At 45.2% G+C, this 20,676-nt stretch overlaps 1 protein-coding gene across 3 annotated transcripts in view; it reads left to right on the top strand.

The window, feature by feature from the left end:
* kcnt1b (potassium sodium-activated channel subfamily T member 1b) overlaps window positions 1–20,676 on the top strand; it is a 443,838-nt gene that overhangs the window by 266,896 nt on the left and 156,266 nt on the right. For all 3 annotated transcript variants that reach the window (XM_080212543.1, XM_080212545.1, XM_080212546.1), the window contains 5 exons: window positions 1,290–1,346; window positions 3,569–3,617; window positions 5,772–5,831; window positions 13,014–13,088; window positions 17,600–17,683. In XM_080212543.1, coding sequence (XP_080068669.1) covers window positions 1,290–1,346; window positions 3,569–3,617; window positions 5,772–5,831; window positions 13,014–13,088; window positions 17,600–17,683 — 325 coding nt within the window. The remainder of the gene's footprint in view (window positions 1–1,289; window positions 1,347–3,568; window positions 3,618–5,771; window positions 5,832–13,013; window positions 13,089–17,599; window positions 17,684–20,676) is intronic.

Raw genomic sequence — 20,676 nt, 5'->3', positions numbered from 1 at the left:
GCAATGTTTAGAGTTCTGTACCACCAAACTGCTACAAAAGAATGTTATTATCTCCTGTCAGTGCTACTGAGATGATTGCAAATTGACTTACAAAGAGTGTGATTGAAATTATCTCATTGCCTTTGTGAGGATCATGGCCAAGGTCTCAAGGTCTGATTCATCCTGTACATCCCACCCCATCCTATAGAGACTGCCAACCTATTCAGTACTCGCCTTGTCCTGAGGAAAGGGCATCGACTTGAAATATTAAATCTGTTTCTCTCCCCATACTGGAGCCATTAGGTTTTCCAGTATTTTCTGCTTTTATTTCATTCAGTGACCCACTGCTTGTCTCATCCAGAATCCTGTGTTGTGACGATGCTGTGCCTTTAAGAAATGTATTTGTGTCATGTTTCTTCTGAGGGGTATGTTTTATACTTCAGCTCTGATTATGGTGCTGATTGTCTGCAACTGGCAGCCCAGAATGCAGAAGAATAATTGATCCTAATGAATGGGGTCTTTGTTTTAATCTGAGTTAATGCAGTATTTTTAGGTTTGTCCCCTGGAGTTTCAGAGTAGGATTTAATTACACTGTTTGACAAGAAGATTGAAAAAAGAATGCCCGCGGCTGGGATTCTCCAATCTCGCCTATGGCTGGGATTCTCCAATCTCGCCTATGGCTGGGATTCTCTGATCTTGCCTGGGATTCTTCAATCTCACCCGCAGCTGGGATTCTCCAGCCTCACCCATGGCTGGGATTCTCTGACCATGCCCATGGCTGGGATTTTCCGGTTCCGCTGCAGCGAACGGAGATTTGACTGAGCACCAAATTCTCCGTTCTTATTGGCAACGGTAGCGGGGCAAGCGAGATTGGAGAATTCCAGCTGAGGGTTTTTCTAGCAAGTCGTTAAGACCAACAGTGCACAGCCTGAAAGGGTGACGGAACTATATTCAGCGGTAAATCCTGAAAGGGAACTGGTTATACACTTAAAAAACACAAAAAGTGAAATGTTAGAGGAAAAGACCGGGTGATTGGCAGTTCTTCCAAAGCACGATGGGCTGAGTAGCCTCCATCGGTACAATTTGATTCTATGATAATCCACGTCACCTTAAGATCTATCTTCTCACCTTCAAAAACATGCTGAAAATAAATCTCTCTGGCTACACTTTTAAGTTGTCTCCTATTAATTTGTCTGGACTACATGCTCCTTGTATAGTACCTTGGAGCACTCTATTATGCGGAACGGCTTGTCAAGTGCTTTTATGGTTTACTGATGCTGCTTTCTGTATATTTATGGACTTTCTCTTAGCTCGGGATGCCTGAAGAAGAATTATTCTAACTCATCACCCAGTAACGAAATCGATTGGTAAGTGACTTTCTGTGAAGATATGATCTTGAGTTAGTTCTCGTTTGGGGCGATATGGGAGAAAATTAAATCTTACACTCTGCTGGCACAGTTCAGATTTGCTTAGGACTAGAAGGGTAAATCTCCAGTGACATCTTCGTAGAAAATTGATAGTTTTTACCTTCAATTCTTCTGCCCTCCTTTTGAGAAGACACATGGGGTAATTTCCTCTGTTTGCAGTTTCCAAAAGAAGTTTACAAAATTATGACAGGCATGGATAGTCAGAGTCTTTTTCCTAGGGTAAAACAGTCAATTACTGTGTGTGGTGGGGGTGGGAATGTTTAAAGGAGATGTGAGAGGCAAGTTTTTTTACACAGAGGGTGGTAAGTGCCTGGCATACACTACCAGTGGAGGTGGTGGAAGCAGATACATTAGCAATGTTCAAGAGACATCTTAAACGAGTACATAAATAGGAAGGGAATAGAGGGATATGGACTGCCTGGAGGCAAAAGATCTTTAGTTTACAAAGGTGCCAAGTGTTGGCGCAAGCTTGTTGGGCCAAAGGGCCTGTTCCTGTGCTTAACTGCACACTGTTCTTTGAAAACTATTGTTGACTGCCAAATACTGAAATTAAAAGACTTGAGCAAACCATTTCCACTCCCTATTTGTCCATCACACCTCCATTCTTCAGCCTTGCAACCTAACCCCAGATCTTCTTTGACTCATGAATGTGGCACATGCCCTCTAATTCATCCACTCCATGTTCCCTCACAATGCTCATTAGCTGACCGGGGACCCCATAAAGTCATTGAGTGTATCAGTGCAATGTCAAGCTGTGTGATGATGTTGATGCGAGCACATCTTCTATAGCAAAGAGTGCATCCTCCAAACGTCAAGAATTGCTCTGTGTAAGAATAAGTCAAGATGTTAAAGAAAGAATGATTGATTTTGTAATTTGATCCATGGGGTTGAAACATGGACCTTGAGAAAAAAGAAGACACCCAAAACTCTAGAACATTGTGGTTCTGGAGTTAACTGGGACACATGAGTTGCAGAGAACACCAGAACTGTGAAGAAATCCTAAGGATGGTGGAAGGGGAGTGATTGTTCGTGAACATCATTGCAAAAAGGCAGTGAAGTTGGATTTGCCATATTCTAAGGCAGGAGATCTTGATGAACAAGGTGATTGAAGGAAGCTCAGAGGAATGTAGACCAGGAGGGGGAGAAAGAGAATGATAAAATTAAACTTGAAACTGAAAATCCTATAAGGGACTGAAAGTGCAAGTCTGAGGCATGGGGAAAGGAGTTGAGGATTGGCCCTTAAACCAACCATCACTGAGAATTATTAGCAGAGATATCTCAGGTGGCAAGAGAGTTGCAGAGAATTTTTTCCCCATATGCTCAGAAGATGAGATTTCAGATTTATACCCAATCATAGTCAGTTCTGCAGTTTCTTTAGCCTCATTATGGGAGCAGAATTAAAATACATGTGCATTTTATGATGGATTAAATAACTGAGTTTGATCTACAATGTAAGGATTTTTTTAATATAATTCAGATAGGATCCCCGCAGAATTCATTCCCTTCGCCAACACAGAAGCAGCAGTGTGTACCATCTACAAGATGGCAGCCATGACATGGAGATGCCAGCTTTGGACTGGGGTGGGCACAGTAAGAAATCGCCAGGTTAAAGTCCAACAGGTTTATTTGCTATCACGAGCTTTTGGAGCGCTGCCCCTTCATCAGGTGAGTGGGCAGTCTGAAAGTTTGTGATACCAAATAAACCTGTTAGACTCTAACCTGGTGTTGTGAGACTATAAGATGGGCCACAGCAACTCACCAAGCCATCTTTGACAGCACCTATCAAATCTGTAATCTCTGCCTTCTGGAAGGACAAGGGAGCAGCAGATACCTGGGAACGCCAGCACTTACAAGCTCCCCCTCTGAACCACTCAGCATTCTGACTTGGAAATATATCACCCGTTCTTTCATTGTGGTTGGGTCAAAATCCTGGAACTCCCTCCCTAACTGCAGCGGTTCAAGAAGGCAGCTCACTACCACCTCCTCAAGAGCAATTAGGAATGAGCAACAAATGCTGGCCTTGCCAATGACGCACAGAGCCCAATAAGTAAATAGATTTCTAATGCCATTTAGAAGTGACATGTAATGTTTCTGAATGAATCGCTGGGTATGACTCAGATTTTGAAAGGTATATTCAACTGTGCTTTTTTTGTTTTCTACAGGGGATCTATATTTTGGGTGAACAGGCCTCTGCCACTGTGGGGAATTCAGGTGGGTGACAGAATGCAATGAAAGGAAAATGAAGAGACTGTTCAACATATTGGGAAAGATTCTCTGCATTCTCTATTTGTGCTACAATGCAAATGCATTCTTTGTGTGAACATCAGCTATTTGCTTTGTTGGAAATGCATCATTTACTGGGACAGAGATGTCACTGGAATCAGCAACTTATTAAGGTCTATTGTCAAGAGCTTATTAAGCACCTTTAAAATTGACCTGAGGGTCCATTTAGCATAAGCAATTGGCAAGACAGAGGGAAGTCTATGAATTTCTGCACTTACTGTATGTGTGGAGTTTGCTATGCAGGACTATGATTTTGCATCAAGTGTCAAGATTGGGCAGTATGGTGGCACGGTGGTTAGCACTGCAGTCAGGAACCCAGGATTGATTCCAGCCTTGGGTGACAGTGCAAAGTTTGCACATTCTCCCCGTGTCTGCGTGGGTTTCATCCAAGTGCTCTGGTTTCCTCCCGCAGTCCAAAGATGTGTAGGTTTGGTGGATTAGTCATGATAAATGTATGGGGTTACGGGGATAGGGCGAAGGAGTGGATGGCGTGGTAGCAGAGTGATTAGTGCTGCTGCCTCACAGCTCCAAGGACCTGGGTTCGATTCTCGGCTTGAGTCATTGTCTGTGTGGCGTTTGCACGTTTTTTCTATGTCTATGTGGGTTTCCTCCAGGTGCTCTGGTTTCCTCCCGCAGTAAGAAGTCTCACAACACCAGGTTAAAGCCTAACAGTTTTATTTGGTAGCACAAGCTACAAGCTTTCAGAGCACTGCTCCTATATCAGGTGAGTGAGGACTTGTGTTCACAAACAGGGAGCATATACAGACACAAATTTAATTTACAAGATATTGATTGGAATGCGCGTCTTTACAGGTAACCAAGTCTTAAAGGTACAGACAATGTGAGTGGAGAGAGGGTTAAGCACAGGTTAAAGAGGTGTATATTGTCTTCAGCCAAGACAGTGAAATGTTGCAAGCCCAGGCAAATTGTGGGGGTAACAGATAGTGTAAGATCCCGGTTGAGGCCATCCTCATGTGTGCGGAACTTGGCTATCAGTCTCTGCTCAGCGACTCTGCGTTATCGTGTGATCGGAGGCTGAATGCCCGTGACTGCTGATGGAAGGGTACACTCCTGCCTGGTGATTGTGGAGGTGGTGTTCATTCCTCCCTCAATCCAAAGATGTGCGGGTTAGGTACATTGAACCTAAATTGCCCCTTAGTGTCCCAGGATGTGTAGGTTAGAGAGATTAGCGGGATAAATATGTGGGCTTACATGGATAGGGCCTGGGTGGGATTGTTGTCGATGCAGACCCGATGGGCTGAATGGCATCCTTCTGCACTGTAGCGATTCTATGAGTGGACTTGGGAAGGATGCTCTTTTGGCGAGTCAGTGCAGATTTGATGGGCCAAATGGCTTCCTGTGGATTCTATGATAGTGTAACTTGACCCAATTGTGCTCAGTTCACCCTGTCTTTCCTGTGATAGTGAAGCTACAATGAGCCTCAGTACTCTTGATCTGGGATTCGGTGAGGGCTGGTGAGGTAACTGTAGCACCACTGGAAGCCAGGAATTGGCTAAGTGCTAATTCCACTGGCCATGCTAAATTGCCCCTTGTTGCAAATTCGGGAGGTTAGCCATGGTGAATGCACGGGGTTACAGGCATAGGGCAGGGTATGCATGGGGCCTGGGTAAGATACTCTTTCGGTGAGCCAGTGCAGAATTGACAGGCCGAATGGCCTCTTCCTGTCGGAGTTCTTTGTTTCTTGAACAAACTGCAATGTAAATCTTAAAACTTGCAAAGTGTGGGAAAATCAGAGGAATGCTTTGAGGGCTGGAATGCACAGGCTTGGGCCAATGTTCACATAAAGAATGCAATTGTATTTTAGTACAAATCGAGAATGAGAGAATCTTCCCTAGTGTGCCGAATATCGTGGGGTGGCGGGTTTGGTGGGGGGGGGGGGTTGATGGGGATGGGGGAGCGGTTGGGGAATGGGGGGGGCTGAAATTCTTCCTGTTCATGTTAATGGAAAAGTTAATGTGGATGCAATGCGGAATTTTTCTTTTCGCATTACGCAGTGAGGATGAACTAATCGATTCTTAACTGTGACATTTCATTCACATTTTATTTATCTAATCTCTGCAGGTCTCGGTGGCATTAATTAGCTTCCTGGAGAGTATGCTCCTCACCTATTTAAGCTACAAGGTAAGAATCCACATTTCCAAGGATTATCTTTGAAAGATGAATTATTTCAAGCCTAAATTCTGATGCAGTTCAGATGAGGGTGGTACAGTAGAATAGTGGTTAGCACTGCTGCCTCACAGCGCCAGGGACCTGGGTTCAATTCTGGCTTGGGTCACTGTGTGTGTGGAGTCTGCACATTCTCCCCGTGTCTGCATGGATTTCCTCCGGGTGCTCAGGTTTCCTCCCACAGTCCGAAAGATGTGCAGGTTAGGTGTGTTGACCCGAACAGGTGCCGGAGTGTGGCGACAGTAACTTCATTGCAGTGTTAATGTAAGCTTTACTTGTGACAAACAAATAAACTTATTTACTTATTGCGTCTGCACGGCTTTCCTTCGGGTGCTCTGGTTTCCTCCCACACTCCAAAGATGTGTGGGTTAGGTGGATTGGCCATGCTAAATTGCCCCTTGGTGTCAGGGGGATTGGCTAGGGTAAATGCATGGGATTATGGGGATAGGGCCTGGGTGGGATTGTGGTCAGTACAGACTCGATGGGCTGAATGCCTCCTTCTACACTGTAGGGATTCTATGAAACACTGAAGGGTATTTCTTTAACCTAATGATTTCTGTATGATCCATCAGTGAAGCATACTCAGCTTTGTTGGCAGACGTGACAGCTTATTATGCATTTTTCTGCCCTCAGGGTTTAAAGTTCAGACCATCTGGGCCACTTGGCTGATGAACGTAAATGAAACATTATTGTTATTTGTCCAGTGTCAGATGGATGCTTAGCTCCCCCGTCCAGCGCTATAATGCCACTGTGTAATGCGGTGACTGGGACTGCACACAGGCTACGTGAGATGTGTTTTCCCTGGGCCAGCTCGTGCTGCTATGGATTGAGATAAGAATTGCAGTAATCCAGTCAGTCTTCCATCACCAACACCCTCTGTTGTGAACCAAAGGAAATGGCCATTTCTTCAATATACAATCAGGTAGTCTTCAACTCTGAACCTCAAACTCTTGTTCATAGAATCCTACAGTGCAGAAGGAGGCCATTCGGCCCATCAAGTCGGCACCAACCACAATGCTACTCAGGCCCTATCCCCATACGTAGAGTCATAGAGGTTTACTGCATGGAAGCAGGTCCTTTGGCCCAACTTGTCTATGCCGCCCTTTTTTTTTAAACTCCTAAGCTAGCCCCAATTATAGAACACTACAGCACAAACAGGCCCTTCAGCCCACTGGTTGCGCCGATCACTTCTATACCTACTAAGCCATAGACCTATCTATAACCCCCCAATCCCATTAGATCCCATATACTCATCCAGAAGTCTTTTAAAAGACCCCAGCGAGTTCGCCTCCGCCACCACCAACGGCAGCCGATTCCGTTCACTCACCACCCTCTGAGTGAAAAACTTACCCCTAACATCACCTCTGTACTTGCTTCCCTGCACCTTAAATCTGTGTCCTCTTGTAGCGACCATTTCAGCCCTGGGAAATAGCCTCTGAGAATCCACCCTATCTATTCCTCTCAACATCTTATAAACCTCTATCAGGTCGCCTCTCAACCTTCGTCTCTCCAGGGAGAAGAGTCCCAGCTCCCTCAACCTATCTTCATCAGGCATGCCTCCCAATCCAGGCAACATCCTTGTAAATCTCCTCTGCACCCTTTCAATAGCTTCTACGTCCTTCCTATAGTGAGGCGACCAGAACTGAGCACAGTACTCCAAGTGGGGTCTGACAAGGGTCTTATCTGCATTTGGTCCATATCCCTCTATACCCACCTTACCCATGTAACTGTCTAAACACATTTTAAAGAACAAAATTTTACCTGCCTCTACTACTACCTCTGGTAGCTCGTTCCAGACACTCACCACCCTCTGTAAAAGAAATTGCCCCTCTGGACCCTTTTGTATCTCTTCCCTTAAACTTATGCCCTCTAGTTTTAGACCCCATTTACCTGAACTAGTTCCCCTGACATTAAGGGGACAATTTAGCATGGCCAATGCATCTAACCAGCACGCCTTTCGGATTGTGAAAGGAAACCCACACAGACATGGGGAGAATGTGCAAACTTAGCAGACAGTGACCCAAACTGGGAATTGAACCCAGGTTCCTGGCACTGTGAGGCCGCAGTGCTAACCACTGTGCCACTGTGCCACCCAGGTAAAGCTACGGGCATGAAAACCTCCACTAGCTGCCCCCCATTTGACGAGTCGGGAAGCGGGAAAGTGGAACTGATCCACTTCAGATCAGCCAAGATCTTATTGAATGGCGGGGCAGGCTCGAAGGGCTAGATGGCCTACTCCTGCTCCTATTTCTTATGTTCTTATGAGTCTCCACTCACTCAATAAGTCAGTTCATCCTCCATGAAGCCCACAGGTAGATCTACTGATGACCCCTGTGGCCATTGCGATCACCATAACAATAATGTTTAATTTTGTCAGCATTAAAACAGAGGTGAGTTTCATTTTACCTGCCCTGGCAGGATTTGAAACTCAGAAAATGCAGATACCCAATAAACAACGCCAACGTGCATACTTCCGTTTAAACTTGATGTTGAGAAACTTTTTTTGCAAGAAGAAGGATCCGCAGCCTGGAACATGTAACCCAAGGTCATTACTGAATGGAAAAGAAGCTGCCAATGAGAATGGAAGGTGAGGTAAAGTCACCATAGTCCCAGATGATACTAGACTGACTGGTGATGATTTAACCTGAGGGTCACCACATCTCAGGTGAGCTGCGAAGGCAGGGCCTTCATGAATAACCTCAGCCGGTATGGGAATTGAACCTGTGCTGTTGGCGTGGCATTGCATCACAAAGCAGCCATCCAACCAACTGAGCTAATCAACTCCCCAGGAACAGAGGCTGAGATGTTAAACATGTGCATAAACTGAACTGCTCTGATAGTTTTAGACTGGGCACACACTTGTCATATCTCAAGCTGACTGTATGCTGTTAGCACAGTTTGAAATTGATGAGGATTGAGAGAATTAATAGTTCATTAGTACTGTACAACTGCTTCACTCTTATATATGCCCTTATGGGTGGGGGGGGGTCAATGTTTGGATATATTGCAAAGTTTTTACCCTCTTTTAATTCAATCCTATCGAAGGGTGGCATTCTCCAGTGGCCCTGCGGTGAATTTTCCCACAGTAAAAAGTCTGACAACACCAGGTTTAAGTCCAACCAATTTATTTGATAGTAAACTCACTAGCTTTCGGGATTAGTCCCTTCTTCAGCTGAATGGAGAGTTCTGGCCTCAGACAGAGCATATAAAGCACAGACAGTTTACAGATTACTGATTAGAATGCGAATCTTTACACCTAACCTGCTGTTCAAGTCTTAAAGTGGCTGACAATGTGAGTGGAAGGAGCACTGATCACAGGTTAAAGAGATGTGTATTGTCTCCAGACGGTACAGTAACTGTCAGTGCTCCTTCCACTCACATTGCCATTCGATTAGATCATGGCTGATCTGGCCTGTTGTCTCAACTCCACTTTCTTGTCTGCTTCCCTATAATGCTTGACATCCTTGCCTATCAAATATCTGTATAATTCTTCCTTGAATAAATTCAATGATTCTCAATCATCTGGGATAGAGAAATCTTCATCTCCATCTTAAACAGTAGAACTCTTGTCCCGAAACTCTATCTTCTGGTTCTAGTCTCTCCCATAAGTGGAAACTTTCCTGGTATCAAATCCCTCAGGATTTTATCGCTGGAATTCTACCAACCTGCCACACAATCAGAGTGGGCAAGAGGCATAAAACAGGAATGTCCGTTGATCTCTGGGGGAATTTCGGGTCTCATTCGAGTGAGGCAGTAAAATTTAGTACAATCGCCTCTCATTCTTCATGACTCCAATTTTCTCCCTTGCGTGCTTTATCTATCTTCTCCTAAAATGCATCATTTACTCATAGTTATAAGGTCATATAATAGAGAAGTGGCCCTTCAGCCCATCGAGTCTACACTGACGGAACTACACTATAATCTATACTAATCCCATTTACCAGCACTTGGCCCACAGCCGATGAATGTTATAACAGGTGCTCATTCATGTACTTTCTAAAGCTTGTGAGGTATCCCACCTCTACCAGTCTCCCAGACAGTGTGTTCCAAACCCCCACCCAGCTCTATGCACAGATTGCCCCCCTTGGTCCCTAATGGGTGCTATTCTTTCCTTGGACCAGCTCTTCCCCTTAATATTTAGTTGATTATCTAGAGATTAAATTAGGATGGCACGGTGGCACAGTGGTTAGCACTGCTGCCTCATGGCACCATGGACCTGGATTCGATTCCCAACTTGGATGCCTGTCTGTGCAGAGTCTGCACATTCTCCCCGTGTCTGCGTGGGTTTCCTCCGGCTGCTCTGGTCTCTTCCCACAGTCTGAAAGACGTACTGATTAGGTGCATTGGCCGTGCTAAATTCTCCCTCAGTGTACCTGAACAGGCGCCGGAGAGTGTCAACTAGGGGGTTTGCACAGCGGTGTAAGTGTAAGCCTACTTGTGACACTAATAGATAAACTTCAAAAAACTGATTCAAAGAGCTGATTACTGAACTTGTTATTTGATTAGAGGCACTTTGTGATCAATGCAGAGTTTAAATTTAAATAACAATTAATTACAAAGAAATAGATATAGTAAAGGGATATTGGGTATATCGACTCAGACCCATTGTACTCTGAGTTGCTGCAAAACCACTTCAAACTACTTCCCAAAAATCAATATTGGAAACATGGGCAATTAAATTTGGCCACAATTTTATCCCTCTTGTGATGATACAATTTGTAATACACTGAAGCTCAATAATTTCAAACTATCACCCTTAGACTATTTCAACTTCTAGATTCATTGAATCCCTACACTGCAGAAGAAGGCCATTCAGCCCATCAAGCCTGCAGCAACAATAATCCCAACAAGGCCCTATCCCCTTACCCACGCATTTACCCTGCTAATCCTCCTGACACTTACGGGCAATTTAGCATGGCCAATTAACCTAACCCGTAGCATGGTGGCACAATGGTTAGCACTGCTGCCTCACAGCTCCAGGAATCCGGGTTCAATTCCTGGCCTGGGGTCACTGTCTTTGTGGCATTTGCATATTTTCTCCGTGTCCGCGTGGGTTTCCTCCCGGTGCTCCGGTTTCCTCCTGCAGTCCAAATGTACAGGTTAGGTTAATTGGCCATGCTAAATTGCCCCTGGCGTCAGGGGGGTAAATATGTAGGATTAATAGGGCCAGGGTGGAATTGTGGTTGGTCCAAACCCGATGGGCCGAGTGGCGTCCTTCTGTACCATAGGTATTCTATGATCTTTGGAGTGCGGGAGGAAACCGGAGCACTGGGAAGAAACACACACAGACACATGGAGAACATGTAAACTCCACACAGATGGTCGCCCAAGGCCAGAATTGAACCCGGGTCCCTGGCACTGTAAGGCAGCAGTGCTAACCACTGTGCCGTCAGTGTCTGTTGCAGACAGCAACTGTGAAAGCCTGTACCAAGACTGGTGTAACATCCTGGTAGTAGAATTAAAACAGTCCAATAAATAACTTTTAAAAATCAATTAGCCGTAGGGCATAGTCATACTTAAGGCACAGGGGAGATAGTGGAATAGTGGCAATTTCACTGGATTTGTAACTAGTACAGAGCCTCTGGGGATGTAGGCTCAAATCCCACCATGGCAGCTGGTAGAATTTAAATTTGCATTCAATTATAAATCTGCAATTATAAAACTCAGAAGTGAATATCAAACCATTGTTGGAGCTAAAAAGATATTCAGACACAGCGTTCACGAGTGATCAATCCTTCATTGCCTTCTTATTGATAAGGAGCGGAGAACTGGAGAATTGCTTAGGCTTCTTCAGTCGGCCCTGCTCAATTGTGTACAGTTTTTTTTAGTAGGACTCAACGAATAGTTAGAATAATTGTTTCCAGTCATGCACACTGAGAAATTATTTACATATGATACAAAGAGATAGACCCAAGATAGTAGCTGTTTAATCACATCCTATGGGTAATGTCATATTTAGTGATGGATGGAATGTTTGTTCAGACAATGGCCACTTAATCATGTCTTTTATTACAGTTTTGGTTCATTTAGAACATCCAGCTATGTTCTATTGATAGATATAATGAAACATACCCTTTGTCTGCACTGACTATTTCATGTATATGCAGAGACAGCCAGTTTACGGTGAGGGTGCTGCTAATTTTCTTGCCCCCCCCCCGTTCGGCTTCCTGCTGACCTCAGTTCTCCTCTCCCACACCATCAATTAATATAAAAACCCATCTGGTTCAGTAATGCCCTTTAGCGAAGGAAATCTGCCATTCTTACCTGGTCTGGCCTACACGTCACTCCAGAGCCATAGCAATGTGGTTGATGCTTTAGTAATGGCCCAAGAGGCCACTCAAATGAAGGGCAATTAGGAATGAGCAACAATATTGGCCTTGCCAACGATGTCCAAGTCCCACGAAAGAATAAAAAACTGATCGTATCAGACACCCAAAGGCGAGCTGCATTTGGATTCAGAACAAGGGAGAAAACTGGAATACCTGTTCATTAGAAAGAAATAGATATTGTAAAGGGATATCAGGGATATCGATTCAGATCTACTGTATTCTGAATTGAATAATGTACTGCAAAACCACTCCCCAAAAATCAATATCAGAAACAGGGCCGCAGTTTTATCTCTCTTGTGATGATACATTTTTGTAATACACTGGAGTCTGACAGTGCCTCAAATCAAATAACCCAAAGGACAAGTTAAGTAATCAGCTCTTTGTATCAATTTGCTCTTTAGATAATCAACCAAATATTAAGGGCAAGAGCACAACCAAGGACCCATTAGGGACCAAGCAGGCAATTTGTGCATTGAACTGGGAGGGGGTTTGGAACACACTGTCTGGGAGGGTGGTAGAGGCGGGAAGGGAAATCTCACAAGCTTTAAAAATACGTGGGTGAGCACTTAAAATGTCAGAACATTCACAGCTATAGGCCAAATGCTGGTAAGTGGGTTTACTGTAGATTTTAATGTCAGCGCAGACTCGATGGGCCGAAGGGATGCTTCTGTACTGCGTGTCTGTACAACTATGATCAAATGAAGCACGTTAGCGAACTTATATATTGAATTTGAAAGGTGGAAAAGCTAAATGGAAATTGTGAACCTCCATGCAAAGTGGTCAATTGATGCTTTATTGATCTTTACAGGGGAACATCTGGGAACAGATTTTCCGAGTATCATTTATCCTTGAAATGATCAACACTGTCCCTTTCATTATCACAGTAAGTCATTGCAAATTATTTACTTCTAGTCTGGTTTGAACATTTGACTCTGCAACTGTACCATTTCAGAGTAGCAGCTGTTAAGGGAATTACATAATTACTATTAATTCAATCTGTGTTCTGTACTAATGTGAAGTACATTGAAGCAGTTTATAATCCAACCCCCAGTGAGTACAGCACATAGAACTCCCCCAACTCAACAACAATTTGCATTAACTTGGAGGTCTCGCCCAAGTGCAAACGATTACTGGAATGGGGAACCGAATAGTGTCACCCTGGTGCAACAGGAGGCTCATCCTGCATTTGACCATGCCACACTTGATTTGAGTTGTCCGTTTTGACACTGGGTTGATTGCCCAATGTTAACACCCCTCATCTTAATAAAAGTTGTCTAGGATGGCACAGGGCATGGAGAAAAGTTGCACTCCTTTGATCGACAACCCCTACAATTACCTTCACGGTCACGGACACCAAAAGGCGGGATTCTCCGATCTCGTTCACTCCGCCATCGTCGCCAGTGAGAACGGAGAATTTGGCGCTCAGCCAAAACTTCATTCACTGCAACGGGACTGGAGAATCCCAGCTGCGGGCGAGGTTGGAGAATTCTGGCCCAAATCTCTATACAAATCTCACACCTCTAATGGAAAATCATCTGCATAGGGTGGCATGGCGACACAGTGGTTGGCACTGCTGCCTCACAGATGTTCTTTTGGGAGAGTCGGTGCAGGCTCAATGGGCCAAATGACCTCCCTTCTGTACTGTGGAGATTCTATGGGGATTCAGTATGGTCTACAACCTCTCAAGGCTTTGACACAGGGTTTGTCCCTATCAAAGGAATAATCAAACTGCAGATGGGTTACTTTTCAATTGAAACGTAATGCACTCAATTCAATTAATATGAAGAGAAATATATGGCAATCCCATTTGATTGATCCGAGGCAATACCTTCTGACTTTGCGCTTCCTACAAATCATGCTGTTTCCACCATAGATCATTTCTTTCTTTCAAATTCCTATCTTGGCTCTTATTAATCCTGAGATTAAAAGCTATATATTTAGTAGTTCTGGATGTGGCAGGTGCTTTAATAAAATCATCTTGCGCTCCACTATCCAGCTGCTTTGAAAGTCATTTCGCCATGGCAACAGATCCGGTGAAGTCTGCGTTGCAAAGTATTTTTCAAGGATCCAGTACTCTGGGTGAATTCGGACACTTTGTGTGAATCAGTTTTTGTTCATCAGATTGAATGTCACCCATTCAGGGTGCCAATCCAATCATCGGTCATGCTGCAACCTGAACCTTCGTCATTATAATTAGGGCTCCTTGTGTCTGGTCCATCACAGCAATTTCATGGGGTCCCAGCTATTGCAAATCAAGGTAACTCTTCTTTACCATCTGCCCATGGATGTGGGCTTTGCGGACAAGTTCACAGTTTTTTACCCACCCATCATTGCCCTTGAGAAGGGCAGCATGGTGGTACAGTGGTCAGCACTGCTGCCTCACGGTGCCCGGGACATGGGTTCAATTCCGGCCTCAGGTCCATAACACCATAAGCCATAAGAACAGAATTAGGCCACTCGGCCCATCGAGTCTGCTCTGCCATTCAATCATGGCTGATATTTTTCTCATCCCCATTCTCCTGCCTTTTCCCCATTTGCAGGTACAATTTTGTCTTTTAAAAAGCGTTTAGACAATTACATGGGTAAGGTGGATCTGGAGGGATATGGACCAAATGTGGGCAATTGGGATCAGCTTAGGGGTTTAAAAAAAATGGCATGGACAAGTTGGGCCAAAGGGCCTGTTTCCATGCTGTAAACCTCTATGACTCTAACCCCTGACCCCCCTTATTAATCAAGAACCTATGTCACTGTCTGTGTGGAATTTGCACATTCTCCCTGTGTCTGCGTGGGTTTCCTTCGGTTGCTCCGGTTTCTTCCCACAGCCCAAAGGTGTGCAGGTTAGGTGGATTGGCCATGCTAAATTGCCCGCTAGTGTCAGGCGACTAACATTAATTGCGTGGGACTACAGGGATTGGGCCTGGATGGGATTGTTGTTGGTGCAGGCTCAATGTGCTGTTTTATCAGCTTTTTTTTTGCTATCCAGTGTCTTTCTCTTTCTCATCTCTTTTGAATTCACTCTGAATGGCTCACATCCCATTGGTTATGAATGCATTGCAATATCTGACCCATGTAGTGTTTACAGATGTTCAAACTCAGACAGGGAGCACTGGCAGTCATCTGACTGTAGAAGCTGTCACAGCCACAGTGCTGTTAGGGAGACAATTCCGGGATTCTAACCCAGTGACGGTGAAGGCCATCTATGCTCATGCACCGCTCATCAGGAGTGGTAACCTCGTCTAATCCGGGGTGCTTGACAAACTACTGCTGTCCAGCTAAAATTCGCTAACACTCACATGGGTGGCATGGTGACACAGTGGTTAGCACTGCTGTCTCACAGTGCCAGGGACCCAGGTTCAATTCCAGCCTTGGGTCACTGTCTGTGCAGAATCTGCACCTTCTCCCCACATCTGCATGGGTTTCCTCCAGTTTCCTACCACAGTCCAAAGATATGCGGGTTAGGTTGATTGGCCATGCTCAATTGCCCCTTAGTGTCCCAAGATTTGAAAATTAAATGGGTTGGCTACCTTAAATGTTTACAGGGCTAAGATGGGGGAGACAGCTTGGGTAAGATGCTCTGACAGAGAGTCAGTGCAGACTTGATGGACCGAATGGCCTCTTCTGCACTGTAGGAATTCTATGATTCTGTTCTACTCTGTGAGATCCTCTTAACAGGAATATCCATATTTTTGTTTGCTTGATAAACTAAGCTATCATAAATGCAAAATACATGGGACAACATTGATGTGCACCTTGTTCACCTTGTAAAGAGAAGAGATCAGCTAACTCAGCACAAATCAGAGAGTTATCCTACAACCTGACTGATCTGTGTGACTTCTATGATAGGTGAAAATTGTCTGTGGACAGTGCCTGTCACAGTATCAGAGTTCCCCAAAGTATAAGAACATAAGAACATAAGAACATAAGAAATAGAAGCAGGAGTAGGCCATCTAGCCCTTCGAGCCTGCCCCGCCATTCAATAAGATCATGGCTGATCTGTTGTGGCTCAGTTCCACTTTCCCGCCCTCTCCCCATAACCCTTAATCCCCTCTCTTATCAAGAACCCATCAACCCGCTTCTTAAAAATATTTAGCGAGGCAGCCTCCACCACTTCAACGGGCAGAGAATTCCAGAGATTCACCACCCTTTGAGTGAAGAAGTTCCTCCTCAACTCCGTTCTAAACCGCCCCCCCTTTATCTTGAGGCTGTGCCCCCTAGTCCTACTGTCCTTTTTGAGCGGGAAGAGTCTCTCCACCTCTATCCTATCCATCCCATTTCATCATCTTATACGTCTCAATGAGATCTCCCCTCATTCTTCTAAACTCTAACGAGTACAAGCCTAGTTTATTCAGCCTCTCCTCATAGCTCAATCCCCTCAACTCCGGTATCAGCCTAGTAAACCTCCTCTGCACTCCCTCCACCCAATGAAATATTTCCATGATACACCCAATGAAATATTTCCAAACTCTGCATTCCATTCCCTCTGACTCTGGTCTCTTTTTGCATTTTTCACTTCCCTGTTACCCTACACTGACGTAGAACCTTCAGACATCCAGGCTCAACGCTCTGGATCCCTTTTGTAAACCTCTGCACTCCTCTTGTTCAAATTACAAACTCTATGGCTGGAATTTCGCTGCCCTGTCTGCTACGGAATCAGAGGGGGCAAGGGGTGGGCACTGGAAATGCCCTTTGACCTCGGCTGGGATTTTACGGTTTTGGGGCGAGAGAGGCCATAAAATCCCTCCCCATCTTTTTGATCAGGCTTTGCAGGTGTCCCATTTTTAAAATTCATTCACGGGGACGTGGGTGTCACTGTTTAGGCTGAGCATTTATTGCCCATCCCTAATTGCCCGTGAGGAGGTGGCGGTGAACTGTCTTCTTGGACCACTGAAATTCAGGTAGTTGTAGGAAACACGCACAGTGCTGTGAGGGAGGGAGTTCCGGGGTTCTAACCCAGCGACGGCGAAGGAACGGCGATATATTTCCAAGTCAGGATGGTGCGCGGCTTGGAAAGGAGTGTGCAGATGCCGGGTATTTCCGGATATCTGCTGTGCTTATCCTTGAGTGGTAGCGGTCACGGATTCAGAAGGTGCTGTCAAGTGGCTTGGTGGATTTGCTGCAGTGTATCTTGTGGATGGTACACAGGGCTGATACTGTGTGATGGAGATGAAAGAGTGCATATTTAATATGGTGAATAGGGTGCTAATGAAACGGGCTGCTTTGTCTTGGATGCTGTCCAACGTTTTGAGTGTTGTTGGATCTGCACCAGCCTTATGTTTGATTTGCATTTGATAAGCTCCATGTCTCTATGCTAAAGCCATTAAATCGAACTTCTCTTGTTAATATTATCTCGCATTTTCCCCCTGAGTGAATCTGTCCCATTTCCTCCCTTTACAGATTTTCTGGCCACCCCTGAGGAACCTCTTCATTCCAGTGTTCCTAAACTGCTGGTTGGCTAAGCATGCGCTGGAGAACATGATTGTAAGTGATTAGGGGCAAGAATTTTCACAGCCTGTTGCCAATGATGGTCCAAACACCATCAATGGGTTCCGACATGACTTCCCTGCTTTTGTAATCTGCGTCACCAAACACTTCAAACACGATAGCACAGTGGTTAGCACTGCTGCTTCACAGCTCCAGGGTCCTGGGTTCGATTCCCGGCTTGGGTCACTGTCTGTGTGGAGTTTGCACATTCTCCTCGTGTCTGTGTGGGTTTCCTCCCACAGTCCAAAGATGTGAGGGTTAGGTTGATTGGCCATGCTAAGAAATTGCCCCTTAGTGTCCAGGGATGCATAGGTTAGAGGGATTAGTGGGTATGATATGGGGGTAGGGCCTGGGTGGGATTGTGTTGGGTGCTGACTCGATGGGCCAAAGGGCCTCTTTCTGCACTGTAGGGTTCTATGATTAAAAACTCCAAATTTCTGGGGAATGTCAACACCTAAAGAGAAGGAAGACTGGTCAACAGTTTGGGAGTCAGGAATTCTCATCCTTCCAACAGTTGAAGCTTTTCTGTTCACATCCACATCTAGTAGTTGGGAAATGACAATCTGAGAGAACAGGTATTACTCATAGGATTAGAGTGTGTTCGTTTGTTAAGGGAAGGTGGAGTTGGGGATGGTATTGTGAGAGGTGAGCAAAGAACAATCAACACTCACGGATCAAGCAAAGCTCATTTGTGACCTCTCTGTGCATATTCCTGGAATGAAATTCCTCCTTGTTTAGTCACATTGCAGTTGGGGAGATAAATACAGTTCAATAACTCAGCAACATCTGTTCTTAACCAATGGAGTGGAAACAGCTGAATTCACTGTTCTGGCTATAATACCCGCTCTGTTGATGTCAGTTACAAGAATGTTGCCAGGCTCAGAAAAGTGTAGCTTTGAGGAGAGATCGGGGTTATTTTCCTTGGAACAAAGAAGGCTGAGGGGGTGACTTGATGAGGTGTACAAAATTACGAGGGGAAGAGATAGAGTGGACAGGATAAAACTGTTTCTCTTGGTGAAGAATCGGGGGACACAGATTCAGGATTAGCGGCAGAAGGTGTAGAGGAGACGTGAGGAAGAAATTTTTTACTCAAAGGGTGAGGTTAATCTTTATCTTTCTCAATTCTTAGGCTGTGCTCAAAGTTTTTGCTTGAGAGTTGCTCCTCTTAATGAATAATGGCAATCCAGCAGAGATGGCCAAACCTTTACATTTGTCTGAAGATGGATGTGGTTCCTTTCCCAATGATTAGTTTCAAAATTGCCACTGGTTGACAGATCATAGGACTGGATTTTTGCACACCCCTATAATCAGAAAGTTGTCCATTCAAGGGGCACATTGATGGGAGGGGAGGGGAAAGAGAGTTGTGGTTCCACAAAGTTTCGTCACATATTATAGGTTTCCTTCACCAAGGTTGAAAATCGATGGGTCAGAAACTCAAACACAGAATTATAGAATCCCTACTATGCAGAAGAGGCCATTCGGCCCATCAAGTCTGTACCAACTCTTTGTTAGAGCATCTCACCCAGGCCTCCTCCCTCACTCACTTCCTGTAACCTCATATCTTTCCCATGGCTAATCCCCCTAACCTAACATCTTTACACACTAGGGGGCAATTTAGAACAAAGAACTAAAAGAACAAAGAAAATTACAGCACAGGAACAGGTCCTACAGCCCATCAAACCATAGTTAATCCACCTAACCTGCACATCTTTGGACTGTGGAAGGAAACCGGAGCACCCAGAGGAAACCCACACAGACACAGGGAGAATGTGCATACTCCACACGGACAGTGACCCAAGGCCAGAATTGAACTCAGGTCCCTGGTACTGTGAGGCAACAGCGCTAACCACTATGCCACCGTGCTGCCCATGATCCAGGCTGGCACTTGACTGAAACATTGCGGGAATGTGGCACAGCTGGAGGGACCCCATAGTCTGGAATTCCTTCCATTGCAAAAGGAGTTGCAGCTGACGCTACCATAGTGCCAGGCCTGGAATCTTAATGTTTCCTCATCACAACACATTTCCTCAAGTAATGACAAGTGTGACAAGATCACACTTACACCAATCGCTACACTTATGCAGGAGGAGGTTTACCAGACTGATTCCTGGGATGGTGGGACTGGTGCAAGAGGAGGGATTGAGTCAGTTAGGATTACAATTCACTGGAGTTACAAAGAATGAGGGGGGAATCTCATTGAAATTGATAAAATTCTCAAGGGACTAGACAGGGTAGATACAAGAAAGATGTTCCTGATGGTGAAGGAGTTCAGAACCAGGAGTCATAGCTTAAGGATGAAGGGTAAATCCTTGTAAGAGTGAGATGAGGAAAAATTTCTTCACCCAGAGAGTGGTAAGCCTGAGTCATTGGCTACCACGGAAAACAGTTCAGGCCAAAACATTGTGGGCAGAATTCTTTGGTTGTTCTGGTCTAAAAGCTAGAAATTCCCACCTGGCCGTCACATTCTCCGCAATCCGCCCACTAAAATTCCACTGGCGGGCCGGATGGGAGAATTCCGGCCTATATGTTTTCAGGAAGGAGTTAGATATAGAGTGATACTGTAGATATAGGTTAGCACTGCTGCCTCACAGTGCCAGGGACACAGGTTCGATTCCGGCTTCGGGCCACTGTCTGTGTGGAGACTGCATGTTCTCCCCATCTCTGCGTGGGTTTACTCTGGGTGCTCCAGTTTCCTCCCACACTCCAAAAATGTGCAGGTTGGGCGGACTGGCCACGGTAAGTTGTCCCTTAGTGTCAGCGAGATTTGCAGGGTAACTATGAGGTTAGGGTTTGGGTATCAAGAAAGACAGGGGCGACACAGTGGCACAGTGGTTAGCACTGCTGCCTCACAGCACTAGGGACCCAGGTTCGACTCCTGACTTGGGTCACTGTCAGAGTGGAGTTTGCACATTTTCCCCGTGTCTGCGTGGGTTTCCTCCGGGTGCTCCGGTTTCCCATTGTCATCAAGATTAGGTGAATTGGCCATACTA

Source organism: Carcharhinus amblyrhynchos, chromosome 25 (assembly GCF_965287045.1).
Source record: "Carcharhinus amblyrhynchos chromosome 25, sCarAmb.v2.hapA, whole genome shotgun sequence".
NCBI lineage: Eukaryota > Metazoa > Chordata > Chondrichthyes > Carcharhiniformes > Carcharhinidae > Carcharhinus > Carcharhinus amblyrhynchos.
This window is presented reverse-complemented; position numbering and strand designations above follow the sequence as displayed.